The sequence below is a fragment of the Maylandia zebra genome, linkage group LG8 (assembly GCF_041146795.1).
Source record: "Maylandia zebra isolate NMK-2024a linkage group LG8, Mzebra_GT3a, whole genome shotgun sequence".
Classification (NCBI taxonomy): domain Eukaryota; kingdom Metazoa; phylum Chordata; class Actinopteri; order Cichliformes; family Cichlidae; genus Maylandia; species Maylandia zebra.
Window position 1 is genome coordinate 14,954,735 of NC_135174.1, and position 22,952 is coordinate 14,977,686.

The following is a 22,952-nucleotide window of genomic DNA, read 5'->3' on the forward strand; positions in this document are numbered from 1 at the left end:
GTTTGTTTCTAATGCTTCTAGACAACAGTTTTACCCTCAATCTGTATTTCTTAAAAAATCATAAATCCCTTATAATGAATGACTCAATCATTTATGATGAATTTATTGATATGTAACCTATATGCAGTTCTTTTTGACAGGTAGTGCATTTGTTAAGATTGCAAATTAACAACAATGGTGGAATTACCACAGATAACTATAATGCATGACTGGACTATCTGGACTGTGACTTACCTCAGTAAAACAACTCTACCCTTTGAACCCACCGCTAAGTCAGGCAGTTCATCACCACTCTGGTCAAAAGACGACTGACTGATTGACAGGCCAAAGAACTTCAGTCCTGACTGGACCTCAGAGCCAGTTATTTTCTGTGTATATGAAAACATTTTAATTAATTAAGCTGCAGATTGTATATTGATAAATACGTTTAGTCATCTTTTTGAATTCCTCGATGTTGTGTACCTGTGAGTAAGTAGGACTGATTCTTCCTCCTCCTTCACTGTGGAATATGTAGATGCTGCCTTCACCATTATATTCCAAAGGTGCTCCAACTGCCAAATCCCTGAATCCATCTGAGTTTAGATCAGGCAGCACAGCAAGAGAAGAGCCGAACCTTCCTTTGACAGCTGCACGTCCTCTTAGTACTAATGGATCATCAAAATTACACTCCACAAACTAAAAGCAGGAGAGTGAATATTATATGATCATTAGGGAAGTTGACAAATAAACTAATTCATTTAATTGAAGTGGATAAAACTTTGATTTACCAAAACAGTTAGTCTGCAAACATAAACTCTTCCCTCTCTATCAGGCTCCGTGTACATTGGGGCTGATATGAAGATTAGATCAGTGATATCATCGTCATTTATGTCCATGACACACACCTCTGCCCCGAAATATTCACCAGTCTGATACTGTGTAAGAGACACATTATTGATGAAAATAATCGCATAAAGCCAAATGACAACAATTTGTATTTAAGAAAGTATTTACTACCAGTTAATAATCCCAGTCAGTTTTGTCTTGCTGTAAGTACATACCTGTGATGCCAACGGCTCAATTGTTTGGTTTTTAAAGCTTTCTCTGTTAACAGCGACCACAGCTCCTCTGTGTTTATATCTTGGAGCACCAACAATTGTCAGGGAACCACTTTGGGTTTTAGCAGTTGCCATGGAGTAACCTAGAATTTAGGTAGGCAAAAAGAGAAGATAGATATAAAATCTGATATACGTATTTGTGTGAAAGAATTACAGCAGAGCTGTGTATATACATGATTACATGTGTATGAGTTAGATTGTTAAAGCTGTAATATTCTTACCAAGATAGCTGTCAGGCTCAAAAGACACATCCTCATATGTTTTCAGCTTCTCCCCTCCAGTTGTGTATTGCACGTAGCCTCCCTTCCACTGGTTTGCACCAACAATAGACATCTGAATTCCCTACAGTGCAGACAGGAAATACATTTTATATACAATTTATTTTACCTTTAAAATCTGGACTCTTGTTTTTATAAAAAGTGTTTGAATCTCTCTTTCTATGACTAGACTGTCTGGTGAGTTTCAGGTAGTTTTAATTACCTCGGGCACAATAACTGCACTGAATCCCTCCTGAGACATTTCCATTTTCAGAGAGACTCCACCGGTTTGAGATCCTGTAATAATATAAAATATAAAAAGGTTTATTTATAGACACAACGCAACGCATTACACTAGTAATTTAGTGTAATGATATCTGTTTATTATAAAGGTGCCTCAGTAGTTATTTTTCATTTCACCAATACTTCGTGAAATCGACCTTTAGCCTCAAGCAATGATACAATAATGCAATGTAACATTTACAGAAATTTTATCAAAGCTTGCTAAATGTTAAATATATAATTTACCTTCAATGGAAAAAATTTTGTCCTGCAAACTCTGCCGGATTATTTCAAGTGCGTTGAAGTTCTGCACTTGAAACACGTGATTGTCTGAGGGAGACGATGCAATGGTGCGTAGTTCTTTTTTTGCTTCAGGCTGAATAAATGCATTCCCCACCTAGGGTTGTTTAAAACATGTGTTTACATTTAATGCAAAATTATTTACTGATTTTATTAAAACTTTAATACAGTTTAATACAAAGATTAATACAGTCTGTTTAATACAGACATTAATACAATATCCATTATTAATTTAGCTTTTTTATTTATTGAAATTTATTGAAATTAGATACCACTCATAACTCATAACAGCCATTGCCTCAAGGCGCTTTATATAGTAAGGAAGACCCTACAATAATACATACAGAGAAAAAACCAACAATCATATGACCCTTGATGAGCAAGCACTTTGGGAAGGAAAAACTCCCTTTTAACAGGAAGAAACCTCCAGCAGAGCCAGGTTCAAAGAGGGATGGCTATCTGCCATGCAGATGCAGAGAGGTCTATTAACACATAGTGAGTGAGAAAGGTGACTGAAAAAGAAATAATCAATGCATCATGGGAATCCCCAGCAGCCTACATCTATTGCAGCATAACTAAGGGAGGATTCAGGGTCACCTGATCCAGCCCTAACTTTATGCTTTAGCAAAAAGGAAAGTTTTAAGCCTAATCTTGAAAGTAGGGATAGTGTCTGTCTCCTGAATCCAAACTGGAAGCTGGTTCCACAGAAGAGGGGCCTGAAAACTGAAGGCTCTCCCTCCTATTCTACTTTTAAATAATATAGGAACAACAAGTAGGCCTGCAGTGCAAGAGCAAAGTTCTCCAATGGGGTGATATGGTACTATAAGGTCATTAAGATAAGATGGAGCCTGATTATTTAAGACCTTGTTTGTGAGGAGCAGGATTTTGAATTCAACAGGAAGCCAGTGAAGAAACCCAATAGAGGAGAAATTAACATTAACAATAGTGTAAAAACAGTGTGATGATACGGCCCAGATTTCCATGGTTTCTGTGTAGGTGGCTCATTACTTTGCTCCATATACTGTAGGAACATGTGACTGTAGTCTAATAAATAACCAAAACACATTATTAGTATAAATTTTAAACATTATGCAGGTTTAAATAATGGAGGTACTTACCCCAATAGCAAATCGAACAATGTTTTGATTCCCTGCTTGCTGTGCTGCATTTCCCAGGTCATACCGGTCATTAGATTGTCCATCAGTAATTACTATCAAGACTTTCTTCACATCTGGTCTGGAACCTCTTTGTGGTGTGAAAACATTGTTTCTGTCAAATTAAAAATAAACAAATCTAATTTCAACATAAAACATGTTTTTACAGTGCACATTTTGATCATAGAGTAAATTGCATGAATGATTGTTATTTTGGCATGCATCCATCTGTTTTGTATTATCGCTCATGGACATTTTAGTATTTTCGCAATTCTTGCATCAGTCAATACAGAAATTATCTGCACAGGAAGTCTGTCCAGATGATTTAACTGTAGTGCTTCAGTAATATCATTGCAACCCTTACACAACATGTCTGATGGCTCGAGCTGTATGAGTAGATCCCCCCAGCTGTGTGATTCCATCGATTTCAGTCTTTAGTGATCCAGATGAGGAAAATTTCTTGAAATAAAAATGAACCCGAGGTGACGAGGAAAACTGGGAAACAGAAAACTGAAGAAAGGGAGAAACAATATAAAAAAATATAGAATAGCCTTTTTTTATGGAGATAAATGAAAAGCAGGTGAAACTATTTGTGTCTGTAATACGATATAACTGACAGGTAAGTACAGTGTCTTACCTGTGCATCAGCTGACAGAAATGCCTGGATTAGATCTTCCACAAACGTCGTCATTGTTTGAAAATCAGGGACAGATACGCTGCCTGAACCATCCAACAGAAAAGCAATGTCTACTTGTGTCGGGCACACTATCAAATAAATGAATTGAAATTGATTATTTTAGGTGAATTTTAACATTTTAGCAAATCTACTATGAATACCCACATATTTAGACAATTAGTCCTTTATAAGAAGAAAGAAAAGAAGAAATTAAGATTAAGATATTAAATTAGTTTAAATGAGTCTTAAAACTGCTTACAGAAGCCTAATTTAGTTATTAAGCTAATTTAGTTATTTGTAGCCTTGATTTTTGCATTCAGTTCTAATTACTTGTATTTTCTTCCTGTATTACAGTCATAGAAACAGCATTGTGTTCAAACTTATAACACTAAAAGAAAGACCCTCTGTACTGTATGTTCTTGTTACGGTTGGAATTTGTGTTACTGTGAGCGACAGTAGCCTCATGTTTACGTTGTTCTTATGTAACAGGAATACATCGTGATGTAACACACAGCAACACAAATGATTTTCTCCAGGAAAACCATAATACATTACTTATTTGCATACAGAGCTTTAAAGAAGTCGTAAGTAGCTTTAGAGGGAAGTAAACTTCTCTGTCTCCTTTTAATTTTTTCCCCCAAAGATCTTGTGTGTATGTACTAGTCTTCTTGCATTTTGTCATGCATTGCATAACCCAAACAACCAGGCTTAGTTTCATTTTTGTAATGAATTTGAAATCAAAGGGTGTTTTTGTATTTGTTTTTCAAATAACACTTTCATTTTACATGCAGATATGGTTATTTCATTCTGAATAACCCATATGGAAAAGATATATATAAACCTTATAAAGTTTGTATCTGTCTTGTGTGAAACTTGTATGAAAAGCATATAAGTTTAGAATTAAATACATTTTATGCTGTAGATTTAATCTTGGCTAGCTCAAATTTTACCAGCATTTGTTTCAGTGTTGATGGATTCAGGTCAAATTAGTCCAGAAAAGCTCTTTGGATAAAACTATAATACAATTAATCCAAACAGACAATCTGAAATAAGGCTTAGAGGGGAAAACTGTAAACAAACAAAAAAATAATCAACAAATCATACAACTTATACTTATATTCATCTATGAGTAATCACATCTCACACAAACATAATTTTCTATTTACTGTTTCTGATTAACCCTTAATTGCTGGAATATATAAGAGAAGTCTTGAGACAGTTTCAGTTGATTTAGTAAGACTATGTTCAAGTAAAAATGCAAGAGATTTTTATTAAGGAGGCACCGGGACTCTAATTATTAAGGGCACATTTTCACAAACTCCATTTATTGTTACCGTCTGGAGAAGAAGGTACAGGTGGTCCAAATGTATTAGATCGGTCCATGTGAAAACACACACCGTTGTACATGGTGATACTTTTGCAGTCCCTTGGAATTGTTGGACCACACACCTGAGAGGAGACAAAGTCAAGTTCCCATAAAGTCCCATAAACATCGGTTCAATCCTTATAAAATCAACCAAAACTGAAAAAAAAAAAAAAATCTCACACGATCCAGCAGAATATGTAGATTTTTAAAAATTACTTCAGTCTATTTAAAGCCATTCAAATGTGTCCCTTAATGCTATTAAAAAATCCATGTTAGAGGCCACCAAAGTAACTGTCACGACCGCGCTGGCAGACGTGTGGAATTGGAGAAAGGACCCAAAATGCGGCAGCTCTGGTGCAGATGAGTATTTATTTAACAAAAGAAAATACAAACAGCAAAGGCGTGGGTGAAGGTGAAACAGGAAAACCTAAACTGGGTAAAACTAACAAAACAAACCAGAAACGAAGATGCAGGGAGGTCCGGGGAAATACATACGGAGAGACGCAGGGAGACCGAGGGGAAGCAACACAGGCGAACCAGCAATTACTAAGACAGAAAATACAACTTAAATACACTCAGAGAACACAGGGAGATTACACACAGGTGGGAAACACAGCTGGGAGTGATTAACATGACGAGACTAGGGAGGCAACTGAAAACACTCACATAAGATGCAGACCATCACAATAAAACAGGAACTTACACATGAAAGGACACAAACTAAGAAACGCGGACTAGATACAGGAACACACGGGGGGAACAGGGTAAACACTAATCAGAGGAAGAGCAGAACCAAAATCGTAAAGAGAAAAACACAAAACGCTGGGTCAAAAGGACCCAGGATCATGACAGTACCCCCCCTCCAAGGGCGGATCCCAGACGCCCAAAGACACGAAAACAAAAAGCCCCCCCATGGGCGGGCGGCGGGGGTCCAGGACGGAGGGCCAGAAACAAGGCCACAAAAACAAAAGGTCCACCAAAAGCACAGGAGCACAGGGGACAGGTCGCAACTCCTCAGGGGGCCGGCCCGGAGGCCGACAGCACAGGAGGCCAAAACAGAAGAGTTCAGGGGGACGGCCATGCGGAAGGCAACGGCGGCGACGAAGGAGACGGCGGAGCAGTTCAGGGGGCCGGCCGCGCAGAAGGCAGCGGCGGCGCTCCAGTGTCAAGCGCACTGGCTGAGGCCCGGTGGGCACAGGACCAGACGAGGCAGGACCAGGCGATGGCGAGGCCGGACCAGGCGATGGCGGGGCCGGACCAGGCGAAACACAGGCAGAAGCCGGACCAGACGAGGATGAAGACTCGGATGAAGCCGGACCAGACGAGGAAGGACCAGAGGATGAAGACTCGGATGAAGCCGGACCAGACGAGGAAGGACCAGAGGATGAAGACTCGGATGAAGCTGCAGCAGGCGAGGATGATGATGAAGCTGCAGCAGGCGAGGATGATGATGAAGCTGCAGCAGGAGACTGAACGGGCCCCACGGACCCTCCAGCGGAGACAGGAGGCTGAAAGGGCCCCTCGGACCCTCCAGCGGAGACAGGTGGCTGGACGGGCCCCTCGGACCCTCCAGCGGAGACACGAGGCTGAACGGGCCCCTCGGACTCTCCAGCAGAGACAGGAGGCTGGACGGGCCCCTCGGACCCTCCAGCGGAGACACGAGGCTGGACGGGCTCCTCGGGCCCTCCAGCTGACGAGGCATGAGGCTGGACGGGCTCCTCGGGCCCTCCAGCGGACGAGGCATGAGGCTGGACGGGCTCCTCGGGCCCTCCAGCGGAGACAGGAGACGAAGGCCGGAGCGGTCCCTCGGACCCTCCAGCGGAGACAGGAGACGAAGGCCGGAGCGGTCCCTCGGACCCTCCAGCGGAGACTAGAGACGAAGGCCGGAGCGGTCCCTCGGACCCTCCAGCCGAAGCCAGCACAAAGCCAGCAGGCACGGAGTCCTCTGGCAAACACGAAGGCAATGGGTGCTGTGCTGAGCACTGGCCCTGCTCAGACAGCACTGACACGGAGTTGTTCTCTGAGGGCTGCCTAATCTTCAGGGGTCCAGAATCATGACAGTACCCCCCCTCCAAGCGCGGATCCCAGACGCCCAAAGACACGAAAACAAAAAGCCCCCCCACGGGCGGGCGGCGGGGGTCCAGGACGGAGGGCCAGAAACAAGGCCACAAAAACAAAAGGTCCACCAAAAGCACAGGAGCACAGGGGACAGGTCGCAACTCCTCAGGGGGCCGGCCCGGAGGCCGACAGCACAGGAGGCCAAAACAGAAGAGTTCAGGGGGCCGGCCGTGCGGAAGGCAACGGCGGCGACGAAGGAGACGGCGGAGCAGTTCAGGGGGCCGGCCGTGCAGAAGGCAGCGGCGGCGCTCCAGTGTCAAGCGCACTGGCTGAGGCCCGGTGGGCACAGGACCAGACAAGGCCGGACCAGGCGATGGCGAGGCCGGACCAGGCGATGGCGGGGCCGGACCAGGCGAAACACAGGCAGAAGCCGGACCAGACGAGGATGTAGACTCGGATGAAGCCGGACCAGATGAGGAAGGACCAGAGGATGAAGACTCGGATGAAGCTGCAGCAGGCGAGGATGATGATGAAGCTGCAGCAGGCGAGGATGATGATGAAGCTGCAGCGGGAGGCTGAACGGGCCCCACGGACCCTCCAGCGGAGACAGGAGGCTGAAAGGGCCCCTCAGACCCTCCAGCGGAGACAGGTGGCTGGACGGGCCCCTCGGACCCTCCAGTGGAGACACGAGGCTGAACGGGCCCCTCGGACTCTCCAGCAGAGACAGGAGGCTGGACGGGCCCCTCGGACCCTCCAGCAGAGACACGAGGCTGGACGGGCTCCTCGGGCCCTCCAGCGGACGAGGCATGAGGCTGGACGGGCTCCTCGGGCCCTCCAGCGGACGAGGCATGAGGCTGGACGGGCTCCTCGGGCCCTCCAGCGGACGAGGCATGAGGCTGGACGGGCTCCTCGGGCCCTCCAGCAGAGACAGGAGACGAAGGCCGGAGCGGTCCCTCGGACCCTCCAGCGGAGACAGGAGACGAAGGCCGGAGCGGTCCCTCGGACCCTCCAGCGGAGACTAGAGACGAAGGCCGGAGCGGTCCCTCAGACCCTCCAGCCGAAGCCAGCACAAAGCCAGCAGGCACGGAGTCCTCTGGCAAACACGAAGGCAATGGGTGCTGTGCTGAGCACTGGCCCTGCTCAGACAGCACTGACACGGAGTTGTTCTCTGAGGGCTGCCTAATCTTCAGGGGTCCAGAATCAGCTGGGGACTGAGACCTAGCCTCTGGGGAAGCCCTGGAGTGGCAAGCTGTGCCAACGGCAGCTAAACCATGAAAAGCCCCCTGAGGTGAAATTAAACTTTCTCCCTGCATGGAGTGAGTGTGTATGATCAGTAACACTGGAGCTACGGGGGCCTGAGCTACAGGCGGCACTGGAGCTACGGGGGCCTGAGCTACAGGCGGCACTGGAGCTACGGGGGCCTGCGCTACAGGCGGCACTGGAGCTACTGGGGCCTGCGCTACAGGCGGCACTGGAGCTACTGGGGCCTGCGCTACAGGCGGCACTGGAGCTACTGGGGCCTGCGCTACAGGCGGCACTGGAGCTACTGGGGCCTGCGCTACAGGCGGCACTGGAGGCTCTGGAAACTGAGCAGAAACTGACACTGGAGACCGAGCAGAAAGTGACACTGGAGACCGAGCAGAAAGTGACACTGGAGACCGAGCAGAAAGTGACACTGGAGACTGAGCTGAGAGGGGCTGCGGGGTAGCTAACCGAGCTGAGAGTGGCTGCGGGGTAGCTAACCGAGCTGAGAGTGGCTGCACAGGCGATAAGCAGCTCGCGTTGACATCCACCACACAAAACACAGCCCCTGAATGAACAGTCACAAAGTCTGGAACACACACAGAGTCCTCACTCACCACAGCCGGTGAATTAGAAGTCCGAACGTCCGGCTGTGGGGTGGCGCGCCGGCGGCGCGATCGGCGTTTCCTCCCCGCAGATGGCTCCGACGGGCCGGGCAAGACCACATCCGGCGAGTCGGGCAGTGAGGCAGGAGTGGCTGAGAGAAGGTGTGGTGTGAGGTGGAGAAAGGCCTGTATGGTCGGGGAAAGCGATTCCAATAGCCATGGCAGGCCGAAAAAGAGCCGTTACAGCCGATTTTCAACTGCGCGGCGAAGCTCTTCCGGGGGGATGTTCCAGCCATAGGCTGAGAAGATTCTCCACAGTGAAAATGATATCGTCCTTTAGCTCCTCAGAAGGGTTGCAAGCTGCTGGGTCCATATTGGCTGGTTCGTACTGTCACGACCGCGCTGGCAGACGTGTGGAATTGGAGAAAGGACCCAAAATGCGGCAGCTCTGGTGCAGATGAGTATTTATTTAACAAAAGAAAATACAAACAGCAAAGGCGTGGGTGAAGGTGAAACAGGAAAACCTAAACTGGGTAAAACTAACAAAACAAACCAGAAACGAAGATGCAGGGAGGTCCGGGGAAATACATACGGAGAGACGCAGGGAGACCGAGGGGAAACAACACAGACGAACCAGCAATTACTAAGACAGAAAATACAACTTAAATACACTCAGAGAACACAGGGAGATTACACACAGGTGGGAAACACAGCTGGGAGTGATTAACATGACGAGACTAGGGAGGCAACTGAAAACACTCACATAAGACGCAGACCTTCACAATAAAACAGGAACTTACACATGAAAGGACACAAACTAAGAAACGCGGACTAGATACAGGAACACACGGGGGGAACAGGGTAAACACTAATCAGAGGAAGAGCAGAACCAAAATCGTGAAGAGAAAAACACAAAACGCTGGGTCAAAAGGACCCAGGATCATGACAGTATCTGGGGTGTGTAAAAAAAATTTTGTGCATATATGTTTTTAAATAACATTTTTCCTCAAACCTTTTTAAGTTTTCAGGCCTATAAACACATTTAGTTTTTAATGCAGCTTAAATATGTAAAACTTGAATTAAAAAGAAACATATTCAAATTAAGGAGACAAAATTTTGCACTGACTTCTATTTCATTCAATATGCTGAAGTTATTGTAAACCCTGATTCTGTGAAGGACAGGTGGGAGGCACACTGGTTTTTCATGGGATGACCTTCATGCAACAATAACAAGACATTTAAGGATAGAGGATGTTGCTCCTCAGTGTTTTTAACAAAGTTCTCATAGTGTCTGCAGTTCAGTAACTCACCACAGTGTTTTGTGTCGCGGGATCGCTTTTCATTGTCAGACCAAGAGACATGTTTACTGCAAAATCGGGTGCTGTATTGAAAGTGTATTGAAAATTTAAATACTAATAAAAGGCAATTGAAAGGAAAAAAACAAGACTTAAATCGATGACTGCAAAGAACCATGACTGAAACACTTCCCCATTTGATATGACAAGTGTTAGACATCGAAACTTCTCTTCACTGTAAACCAGGATGTATAACAGGCAGCTTTAATATCAATGCAAATAGGATTCAGTTTCACTATTGCTTCATTTTAAAGTTTTAAATAATTACAAAAGAAACATTTTAACAATAACATTATTAATAACATTGACTTCTTTGCTTATTTTACTTCATAATTTGGCAAGATAATATTAGTTTTAAAGTCTCGATGTTATAAACAAAGATATTTACTTATTGTGATTTGAGTTAAACAAGTTTCTGTGCTAGCGTCTGTGGGAAATTTCTTTGATGTCAACATGGTTACTGTCAGAGTTTCATCACATTTGGTTACCTACCTTCAATTTGGATATTTTGGCAGTTTGGGGAAGATGTGGTGCAGCTATATACTTTTCCTCTTCCATTTTGTGAATACTGTTCAAGGGGAGCACTGACGAGCAAACTGAGGAAATAAATTCAGACAATGATGAAGTCTAGAGTGCAAACTGTGGTTAAATAAACCCTATATGTTTCCTGTTAAGAAGTATTATATCCTTGTCTGTTTATTACTGTGGGCCTTAACAGAAATGATTGTTAAAACTGCAGTTATAGATCGACATCCAACATAACAATGTATGTTGTGACTTACTCTGATTGTCTTTGAACCACCTGGTATCCAAAACCAGCAGCAGAGTTATTCAGGGCCTTCCATGCCACGGGATCAATATTGAAACAAAGTGCAGCATTTAACACTGAGAATTCAAGAAGAAGGAAGAACATCTGTAATTTTATTTAAAGCCACTGTAAAGGATGATAACCTGGTTATATTATCTCTAATTCGAATCACATATGAGGAACTCCATACAGTGTATGTGTTAGTTTGATTCCACCTCTTGAATCCAGTCACAGCTTTCCACAGTTACCACTAGAGAGCATCAAAGTCAGATACTAGATTTGAACACTGGCAGGTAATTATTCACTTGAAAAACATACTTAAGATTTTATTATGGAATTAGTTTTGTGTCTTTGATTCTTATATCTTACTCCATCTGTCAAAAGCAAAATACTGACACTTAACTTAAAGACGTTAAAGATGTCGTTGCTATACTATAGTATGAAAAACTATTAATATACTGTATACATTTGCTTATTTTACAGTACTAAAAATTGAACTGTGTAGAGAATGTCACTGGTGTGCATATTCCTCTTTCCTCCTGAACTGTTTGTCAGATTCATCAATACGTGCCACACCCATTCACAAGTAACAAAAAAGTCTCTGTGGAAGTTGATACTGCGAATGTAAATGCCCAAAGAAAGAAATTAAAATCATTAGCATGTGATTGCTTTGGATACTAAAAATACTACAGAGAACCTAAAATGATTTCTTCTATGACTACTGTCCAGTAAAAATCGTGTATTGTTGCGATCCTACAGCTGTCCGGTTGTTTATTTTTGCCACACAAATAAAGCCTTCCTTTTATGGACATGCTAAGAGTAGTCAAAACGTCACATAGTGCTAACGCTTTTTTGTTTCCTGCTTCATGTCACAGTATTCAACAATGACAGTGTCATGATTTCAAAGTTTTGCGAAACCTATTTTGAAATACATTTCGTAACAGTGGTACGCCCTTAATTTCTGCTTTTCCTTATTGTCACAAGTTTTGATATTTTTAAAATCAGTTAAAGAAAAAATGTACTTCTTCACTTGTTTGCTTTTTTTCATATGTGCATTTATATTTTTCAGGTGTATTTATATCTGAATATATACTAGTGTTCAATTAAAAAATAAAATAAAACAAACATTAAAAAATAAAAATAAAGAATTTAAAAAAATAACCACCTGTAGCAAAGGTGAGTGCAGGGTCATGAATACGTTGGATGGATGAAGTATGACGTCACAGTGGTGTAAAATGTTCTGTTTTTTGTAGCCCTGCACAAGGTAGTAAGGCAGATATGATAAATTTATTATCTATGTATCTTAAATCCAGTTTTACCATTTTCTAATGGTTTATAATCAAGCATTTAGTTTGTTTCAGTAAAACTATTTATGAAAGACTTTTTCAATCAGTGAATTTCAACAACAAAAAAAACAATGCTATTTACAGCTAGAAGCTAACTGAGCTAATCGCACATTTAATTTGTATTAGCAGAGGCTAAAACGCAAATACAGTAACGACCATTACTAAAGTATTTCTGGATGATATTATTTCACTACATGGTTTATAGTCCTTGCTGGTTTTTAATACTACAGTTTTTTCATTAAAAATGTTGCTGTCTTGTGTGTATTTAGTTGGAACACTTATAGCTTTAATTTACTTTTCGTTTGTTCAAAGGCCTGTAATGTTTTCAATATTTTCACCCATTTATTATTACAGAATGAAAAATCAGGAGGCACAAAACTTGTCTTACCTGATGAGAACAGTGTAGCATGAATTATCCAGTCCATTGTGTTAGTCCCATGAAAAATAATTCAAGCGTTTGTTTGGGGGGTTTGTTTTTTGTTGAGAACACACTGAGCAGTTGAGTGTTCTGCTGAAAGTATCACAACAGTTGTTGAAACCAAAATGCAGAAATCATAGGGTGTGATAACAAATGTAAGGCAACCATTTAAAGCAATTCTTTGGCAGGAGGAGTCACAATGATGACAGCACTGTCAGTAGTAGACAAAGGTGGCAAAATACCGACGTTCCTTGCTTAAATAAAAGTACAGATACTAGTGTTAAAAATAGTCCAGACTTAAATAAAAGTGAAAAAGTACTGGCTCTGAAATGCACACAAAGTAGAAAAGTAAAAGTAGCTCCTTGAAGAACATTTCTACCACCTCTTTTTATTGAAATATTGCTAACCGAACCTTATACTGCATTTATGTGATAGAACATAAATTTTATTTAAGTCTAAACTTTAATTCTAATAAAGGAATTATATTTCACAATAATTTCAGTTGAGAGGGTCAGTAGATTTTCTCAGTGTCCCAGCTGTGATCAGGCTGTGACCTGAATTCAACAAGAATTCAACAAGATGTCCTGGTTGATTTTCATCCTCTACACTAACACCGTTTATGCTGTCTTTATATTCTACACTATCGGCCCGAGTCTTGCCTTAATCATGTGTTGTGCATCTTGTAGCATGGGGTAACGAGAAGCGATTAACACCTCACGACCAGCTCCCGATCATCAACCGTATGGTCACAAGAAAATCAAGCCTGTTTGAAGTCCTGTTGCCCCTCATGAGGGTATCAATGCAACCTCTCAGACTGCGCACGCACAAACACAGAATAGAAGTGAAACAGATGGAGTAGCACGGCAGTGCAGCGTGTGATCTGGACACAAGTGATGGAGGCACAACTTGTAGAACATTAGCAAGCTCATCCGAGCCTTTTCGATGTGGCCTCACAAAATTATCACGGCTGCACCAACCGTGAAAAGAGATGGACATTGCTGCTCAATTGCAGCTGCCTGGTCAATGTTTTTCAAAGTTGATGGTGGTGTGTGTGTCTGTGTGAGTGAAAGACAGAGAAGGAGAGCGAGAGACAGATTTTGTGTTATAAGCTTCATATTATCACTTCATGTTATAGACGCAGTGTGAGCACTCAGGTCGCATCAGAGCATTGGGCTGTATAGTGTGAGACCCTGCATCATGACCAACAAACTTCTAATCCCTGCAATTCAATCGTACAGTTTGAGCAGGAGCTGACCAACGCGACTGAAAAAACCGAACAGTGTATGCCCAGCTGACTTTTCATTTTTTTCTGTTTAGGGTCAAATTGGTTTGATGTGTCAAGGTCCACAGTGACATGAAATAATAACTCTCCTCAAATGCATCAAACCTAAAGTAACGAGCCCGTTTTGACGTAAGGAGTAGAAAAACACTGGGAGTGAAAGTCAAAAAGTTGTCAGAAAAATAAATACTCAAGTACAGAAATGAATTGTCTGTACTTCATTATTTCCCACCTCTAGTAGTAGATAATATGCTGCATGTTTTAAAATGTGATTAATTTAATACTGCCTAGATTTCAAAATTTTCTTAATACTCAAGAATTTGGAAAATTGTAATTTCATTCTTTAGGATGATATTCCAGGCTCTGATGCTTTAAGAATAAAGATATATAATACAAGACTTGATCTGTGTTTTGTAATACAAGTTGAGAAAGAGCACAGAGGTTGAAGAGGCCACTACCCTCTTACACATCTAGACCTTTCTTCCTTCTTTTTTCTAGTCTTGTAAGATACATCAGTCTAACCTGGCTGCTAAGACATGTGATGGCCAGGTCAAATATTTTTAGCATATTGTTTCTCAATGTAAGATTGCAATTGCTGAACCACACCTTTCTTTGAGTACAGCTAGTTTGATATTCTAGCAAACATTTTTTTTAAAATACATGTGCATAAAATGTTTTGATTTTAGGTTGAAATGTTACATTTAAGTAAAAAGCAGCACAATCTCATTTTTGACATTTATTTTGTTACTGACACAGATGGTGTGGATATTTAAAGCTGTGCTCATTTTTCCTTAAACCCAGCTGCTATATAATATCTCCATCTGAAAACCCACTCCAGACTTTAGAGGGCATTTGAACAATAATAAGTTTGTTATTCAACTGAAAATATTGGCAAATTTACTTTTACGAAACTGTAAATTTAAGAGCAAAACTTTTAATCAATGAGGTTGCCGGCCTGTTTCCTGCCACATATTATCTATCTGTTTTTATAAAACAGTACTGTGGTGGTAATGTGCAAATCAATATTAACACTTAGTAAACAGATTTGTTATTTCATTTCTTCATCGACATCTTAAACCTGTCTTGGCAGAACTTTGGTTTTTACTGAAGTGAACTGGTTCTGTTTTATTATATAAATCATAGGGCAGTTAGAGCCCTCTAACTCCCTCTAACTATGATTGAAGCATCACAATAATTTGCCCGTTTAGTACATCTACCCTATAGCATACAAAATTTAATGTATCTAATTTTCTTATATTTCCCCTGTGCTGTCTACTTCTTCTTTCCTTTTACATTTCTAATGTTTCATGAATTCTTGCATTCCTTGGCTTCACTCCTTGTGTTTGCAGTTTTTCTCAATCGATTGGAGTCAGTTCTAACCACTCTTCATGCAGTTCTCAAAACAGTTAAGGCATTTTTCATAACAAAGAGTCACACTACAACAATCATTGACATTTCTCAGAACATGAATACTCAGTAAATCCTTTAAGCTCTGTGATGAATGAATAAAAACGTTTCACTTCTGACCTGACATCTAGGCCTAACGTATAGTACAAATTTTTACTTTGAATTTTTTTAAACTTTACAAAACTGATGAAATGGAGAAAAGCAAAATTCATCATTCATCATATAGTTTCATCGTGAAACCAGTGGCGGTCCTAGCCTGTTTGGCCCCTCCCGGGCCCCTCTTCTGGCGCTCCCCTACCCCCCCACACACACATATACATACATAAAACATATTAAGGATTGTACATTAACATAAAACTGTTGTCGGAACTAATTGATATTAAAATCTGTAACATAATATATTGTTTGGAGTTTAGTCTTTTACTGTTAGTATTTTTACCATTTCTTTTTGGAGCAACTGTAATCCACATTATTTCCTTAGGGATTAATAAAGTATTCTGATTCTGATTGTTTCAGGATGACCTGCCATTATCCAATGACACATCTGCTTACCTGTATCTTTTGCTCGTTTCTCCTCTTCTTTTCTATTTTTTCTAAACTTAGCACCTGATGACTTTGAACTTTTCTTGTCCATCTTCCATTGGTTTTAATTTTGCACTCCAGTATGAAGACAAATCCCCCATATCGAGGATCGCCACTACTTAACCTAATAGACCTACACCTTAGTTCACATATTTACTTTGTCTAAGGTGTATTTCTGGGATTTCGCACAACCCGGGATTCAAATCATGAATACATAATGGTCTTGGATTTACATCATTATGAATGAAATGTGCTCTATTTGGAAGCAGCGCCCCCCCCCCCCCCCCCCCCCCCTCCCTTTCGACGGGTTGTGTGTGAGACTTTAAATCATCAAACTGTAAATTATACATTTTAAATTGTTATTGATCCCTTTACCCTGAGTCCTAAAGCGTATATTTATTTTCTTGCTCTTCTTATATTTATTGTTTGTTTACTTGCACTGCTGTAACTGCAGCTTTGTCATCTCGTCTCTCTATATACTGGACTGTATATAGCAGAGATGACAATAAAGTTTACTTTGACTTCAGCACAGCAGCAAGCAGGCGCACCGAGGGCTCTCGCGCTCACTTTTCGTGTATAGAATTTCAAAGAAAAACAATCGTTGTTTTGTTTTTATTTTGCGAGTTGGTTATTAGATGCCGCTCCAGCCAGCCAGAGAATCCCGCCGCAGCCCCGCCCTCTCCTCCCTGTGCCACAAGCAGGAGGCGTACCTTGCAAATGGAGGGCGCCCTTACTCCCAGCAAATGGGCGATAGAAAACCGAACGGTGCTTATGCCATCCCCAATATGTGCTGGCTGATGTCGGGGCAGCATGAGTGAAGGAAACGATTTCCAAGGCCTACTCCGTGGATCGGCTTCCTCCGAGGCGTGGACGTCTATCAGCAGAGAATGTACCTTCACCTATCAGCAGAGAATGTCCCTTAGTCTGTAACACAGTCAAATATATTCTCAAGCAATATTCAAGCATGCCATTCAGCGTGTTAGTACGAGCTCGGGAGCAGCTTGGGAGAACAAGAAAACAGAGACTGCTTTAGATTGTCTTCCCAAAGTGACTCAACTTTATTCACAAGTACAACAGTTTATATAGAGGGTAAAATTCATGAGACAGCAGATTTATCAGTTTAAACCAGTACAGACCAAGATAAGGGAGCATCTTCCTGCCCTTGGGTGAAGAAGCATCCTTTGTGTAGTTTATTAGTTCAGCTACAATTGTGATTATCTCAGCGACATATTTTCAAGGCACAAAACGAAGAGTTCTTTCATTAGTGAAATCTGAAACAAACCATTTGGCCTTCAACAGGCGTCTAAAAGATTAAGAAACTAATGTAGCTGAGGGAGTGATCTCTGTGGTATTTCAACCTTGTACCAGCCTGTGATTCTCACACATCAATTCTTGGGTCAAAGAGAAAAATAACTAAAACAAAGGGGCCTTATTGAATGACAGAGTTTTCCTGTATAATGTCACTATAAAACAATATCCAGTAAATGCTCCCATGGTACTAAAATACCTAACAATGAGTATGAGCAATTTTTTTTTTTTTTTTTTTTTTGGCCGATGCCCGTGATGCCGCCCCCCACCATGATGCCGCCCCGGGCAACTGCCCATGTCGCCCGTATCAAAAACCGCTACTGCATGAAACTATATATATTAGAAAATATATACAATCTGAAAACCTATAATCAGCTATTGTATAGTGCAGTAAAGTCACACTACATGCATTTAACAACCACTTCATTAGGTACGCCTGTTCCACTGTTCATTACAGTAATCCAAATATCCAATCAGCCTTTGACATCACTAGCAACTCAAAGCATTTAGGCATGTAGACATGGTCAAGACAGCCAGCAGAAGTTCAAACCGTGCATCACAACAAGGAAGAAAGACGACTGAATGTGGCATGGTTGGTGATGTCAGACGGGCTGGTATGAGTATTTCAGACAATGATGATACTGGGATGTTCCCACATAATCATCTCCAGGGTTTACAGGGAATGGTCTGATATGAAATAATGAAAAATACCTTGTTGATGTTGGTTACTGAGTGTGTGCTTGGTGTTCATGTTGTTTTGTTTCTATTACTATTGGAAGATAAAGGTGGCAAATTTGTAGCACCTAGATTGTTTTCTATTTAGTCAAAAGTAGGAACTGGCTTGGAACAGAATGCCTATAAAGGCATTCGAGCCTTTATATTGCAATATTAGGATACAAGGGAGACTAGTTGTTGGGTCTGTGTTTCCACAAGCCCCGCTAGTTTAGACACATATTCCTCATGAAGAGCTCAAGACATAACAACATCTTCAACCGGTTTTTCACTCGCTAACGAGGGAAGTTTTCTGATGAGTCACTGCCGTATAGAGAGACAGAATGATCGCAGACAAGAGTTGAATTCATGGTTTGAATTCTGTTTAAATGTTTCAGTATCAATAATATGACAACGATCTTGATGACCATTTTCTTGGTAAAGAGCTATTTCTTTTTTCAATAGCGGATTTATTTTGCTTTCTTCTGTTAACCTTATTACAGGCACAATAAAATAAAAACCTTTTATCTGATTATCTGACTAGTAACGGATTGCATTTCTATAGCGCCTGGTGGAGGCAAGCTACACCAGTGCTGGTAATGAAAAGAAGGACTTTCTATTGCTTGTAACCTACAGGCCGCCCACTCATCTCCTTGTATGTGTAATAAATAACTCTTAGTGAAAAAAAAGCCCCGTGCCCATATTCAGAACTCGGTCCTACTTAAACAATTAAACCTATTTCACTCTCGGATGAGGTATTTTGGTTTTGTGAGGTAGAGTTTTTCTTCATTTTTTTTTAAAATGGTAAATGGCCTGTATTTGTATAGCGCTTTACTAGTCCCTAAGGACCCCAAAGCGCTTTACACAACCAGTCATCCACCCATTCACACACTGGCGATGGCAAGCTACATTGAGGCCACAGCCACCCTTACTTTTAGAAGTAATTTTACAACAGGTTCTCATTAGCAGACAATGCTCAATAGACAGAAAATGGCCTTGTTTTACCCACACCGCGGGTCAATAAGATCGGTTCATCCCGGTCAATTACCTCCGAGAGCTCAGGATGCTTGAACTTCCTCCGTCGGGTACCATAAGCGTATAAGCAAAACCCCAGAGAACTTATTATTTTTTAAGAGAGAGAGAGAGAGAGAGAGAGAGAGAGAGAGAGAGAGAGAGAGAGAGAGAGAGAGAGAGAGAGAGAGAGAGAGAATATCGATGTTATGTCCCCCCCCCCGAAGGGGTCTAGGCATGCGAGTGAGGGGACCAGCAACGAATGGGTCCAGAAGAGAAAGAAAGGAGAACAGACAGGATTTTTTTAGTAAATAAAAAAAGTCTTTATTATAGATAATAAACTTAACATAAAGAGCCAGCAACGCCGTTTTATCAATAACACTTGGAAAAAGGAAAAAGGTTGCAGCAACACAGAACACAACAACCAAACAAACAACTCCACACCAAGAGGAGGCACTTCCAGGGGCCCACAAGCTCACCCTGCCGCTAGCAGCAGCTAGCTTTACTGCTTACGAGGCCGACAAGCCCACACTACTCACGTGAAGCAGCTACTCTCCCCACTGCTCCTACAACTATACACCATAGGTAGGACAATCACACACCTAACACTCAAAGCGGAGACACCAGAGAACGCCACTCTCCCACATCCAGCCCATCCCCAGCTTATATAACCTCAGAGAGGTGATTGCTGACTGGGCCCAGGCGGTAAATGAGGCCAATGAGCAGCAGCTGTGTCCTGGGGAGAGAGAGAGCAAGAGAGAGACAGAGGGTGGAGCAAGAGAGGAGGAGGCGGAGAAAAACACCACGCCCACACAAGGGCAGGTTCAGAAATACTAATATTAATTAGAGGGGTTGTTGACTCCTTCTTGATGTGTGCAAAAAAGGCCGTTTTCTTTTAGGGTTTCTGTGTTTTTCTGTCTATTGAGCTTTTTCTGCTACGAGAAAACCTGTTGTAAAAGTAGCTCAAAAGAAAAAAAACTCTTTGCTTTGGTCTGAGGAGTGGCTGCACAAAACCAAAATACCTCATCAGGGTGTTTTAATTGTTTAAGTAGGACCGAGTTCTGAATATGTGCGCAGTGCTTTTTTTCCACTAAGGGTTTTTTTACACGTACAAGGAGTTGCGGCCTTTATGAAATTCTTTGCTAGGTTACAAGCAATAGAAAGTCCTTCTTTTCATTACCAGCACTGGTGTAGCTTGCCTCCACCAGGCGCTATATAAATGCAATCCATTACAGGTCAGATAATCTTAAAGGTTTTTATTTTATTGCGTCTGTAATAAGAAAGTAAAAATACATCTAAAGCCGCTAGTGTAAAAAGAAATAGCTCTCAATCTTTACCAAGAAAATGGTTATCAAGATCTTTGTCATAATATTGATGCTATTAGTGAAACATTTAAATAGAGTTCAAACTATGAGTTCAACTCTTTTCTGTGAAAAACTAACTGCTGCGATCATTCTGTCTCCCTATAGAACATGATCTCCACTGACTCATCAGAAATCTCCTGTGTTACCCCCCCTGAACTTTCCATGCCCCTGGAATGACCCTCCTCTGATCAGAATTATCCCTCAACCATCCTCCCTCCACCGACCCCTCCCTCTCTGGACAAAACATCAATTTTTTTCCCCGCTGGATGCGATTAGTCACACATCTGGAATCGATTAGACACTTCCGGAGTACTTCCGGTAAGGTCAAAAGGTCGAGGTCAATCAAACTCGCATTCTTGAGTGACACAAGCCATAGTGTTATTTTTTTGATATTCATAGATTTTATCAGGCTCATCTAACTTATATTTACAGTGGGGCAAAAAAGTATTTAGTCAGCCACCGATTGTGCAAGTTCCCCCACCTAAAATGATGACAGAGGTCAGTAATTTGCACCAGAGGTACACTTCAACTGTGAGAGACAGAATGTGAAAAAAAAATCCATGAATCCACATGGTAGGATTTGTAAAGAATTTATTCGTAAATCAGGGTGGAAAATAAGTATTTGGTCAATAACAAAAATACAACTCAATACTTTGTAACATAACCTTTGTTGGCAATAACAGAGGTCAAACGTTTACTATAGGTCTTTACCAGGTTTGCACACACAGTAGCTGGTATTTTGGCCCATTCCTCCATGCAGATCTTCTCGAGAGCAGTGATGTTTTGGGGCTGTCGCCGAGCAACACGGACTTTCAACTCCCGCCACAGATTTTCTATGGGGTTGAGGTCTGGAGACTGGCTAGGCCACTCCAGGACTTTCAAATGCTTCTTACGGAGCCACTCCTTTGTTGCCCGGGCGGTGTGTTTTGGATCATTGTCATGTTGGAAGACCCAGCCTCGTTTCATCTTCAAAGTTCTCACTGATGGAAGGAGGTTTTGGCTCAAAATCTCACGATACATGGCCCCATTCATTCTGTCCTTAACACGGATCAGTCGTCCTGTCCCCTTGGCAGAAAAACAGCCCCATAGCATGATGTTTCCACCCCCATGCTTCACAGTAGGTATGGTGTTCTTGGGATGCAACTCAGTATTCTTCTTCCTCCAAACACGACGAGTTGAGTTTATACCAAAAAGTTCTACTTTGGTTTCATCTGACCACATGACATTCTCCCAATCCTCTGCTGTATCATCCATGTGCTCTCTGGCAAACTTCAGACGGGCCTGGACATGCACTGGCTTCAGCAGCGGAACACGTCTGGCACTGCGGGATTTGATTCCCTGCCGTTGTAGTGTGTTACTGATAGTGACCTTTGTTACTTTGGTCCCAGCTCTCTGCAGGTCATTCACCAGGTCCCCCCGTGTGGTTCTGGGATCTTTGCTCACCGTTCTCATGATCATTTTGACCCCACGGGATGAGATCTTGCGTGGAGCCCCAGATCGAGGGAGATTATCAGTGGTCTTGTATGTCTTCCATTTTCTGATGATTGCTCCCACAGTTGATTTTTTCACACCAAGCTGCTTGCCTATTGTAGATTCACTCTTCCCAGTCTGGTGCAGGTCTACAATACTTTTCCTGGTGTCCTTCGAAAGCTCTTTGGTCTTGGCCATGGCGGAGTTTGGAGTCTGACTGTTTGAGGCTGTGGACAGGTGTCTTTTATACAGATGATGAGTTCAAACAGGTGCCATTCATACAGGTAACGAGTGGGGGACAGAAAAGCTTCTTACAGAAGACGTTACAGGTCTGTGAGAGCCAGAGGTTTTCCTTGTTTGAGGTGACCAAATACTTATTTTCCACCCTAATTTACGAATAAATTCTTTACAAATCCTACCATGTGGATTCATGGATTTTTTTTTTCACATTCTGTCTCTCACAGTTGAAGTGTACCTCTGGTGCAAATTACTGACCTCTGTCATCATTTTAAGTGGGGGAACTTGCACAATCGGTGGCTGACTAAATACTTTTTTGCCCCACTGTATAGTGATATTTACTAAGCCTCTGAATTACTTTTTAGAGTGTATGGAACTTGGCCTTCAATTTGAAGATGGTACTGGGGCTCACTCAAAATATTGCTGTAGTTTAGTTATGTGGAAAACTTTGAGGTTGCACTAAAGCACCAAAGCTCTATCCAGATCACTCAAATGTGGCCTGCTTGGAGCAGACACCAGCAGACCGTTCCAGCTATAAAAATGCTTTCCCCCACTATAAGATTTTTTACCAAGAAGAACTGTTACAACAAAGGGATAATCAACCAAACACAAATTTCCT

The 22,952-nt window shown here is 42.2% G+C and overlaps 1 protein-coding gene across 1 annotated transcript in view; it reads right to left on the minus strand.

The window, feature by feature from the left end:
• The window catches only part of LOC101473129 (integrin alpha-M), a 38,357-nt gene extending 25,274 nt beyond the window's left edge, over positions 1–13,083 (minus strand). Inside the window, exons 1-15 of the mRNA XM_024803463.2 lie at positions 12,935–13,083; positions 11,175–11,277; positions 10,885–10,988; positions 10,348–10,418; positions 5,101–5,215; positions 3,728–3,855; positions 3,455–3,600; positions 3,055–3,205; positions 1,883–2,033; positions 1,578–1,651; positions 1,319–1,439; positions 1,041–1,180; positions 768–914; positions 463–675; positions 235–368 (exon numbers count right to left, since the gene is read on the minus strand). Of these exons, the coding sequence (XP_024659231.2) occupies positions 235–368; positions 463–675; positions 768–914; positions 1,041–1,180; positions 1,319–1,439; positions 1,578–1,651; positions 1,883–2,033; positions 3,055–3,205; positions 3,455–3,600; positions 3,728–3,855; positions 5,101–5,215; positions 10,348–10,418; positions 10,885–10,988; positions 11,175–11,277; positions 12,935–12,971 (1,835 nt within the window). The 5' untranslated portion in view covers positions 12,972–13,083. The remainder of the gene's footprint in view (positions 1–234; positions 369–462; positions 676–767; positions 915–1,040; positions 1,181–1,318; positions 1,440–1,577; positions 1,652–1,882; positions 2,034–3,054; positions 3,206–3,454; positions 3,601–3,727; positions 3,856–5,100; positions 5,216–10,347; positions 10,419–10,884; positions 10,989–11,174; positions 11,278–12,934) is intronic.
• Between the last annotated feature and the right edge of the window lie 9,869 nt (positions 13,084–22,952).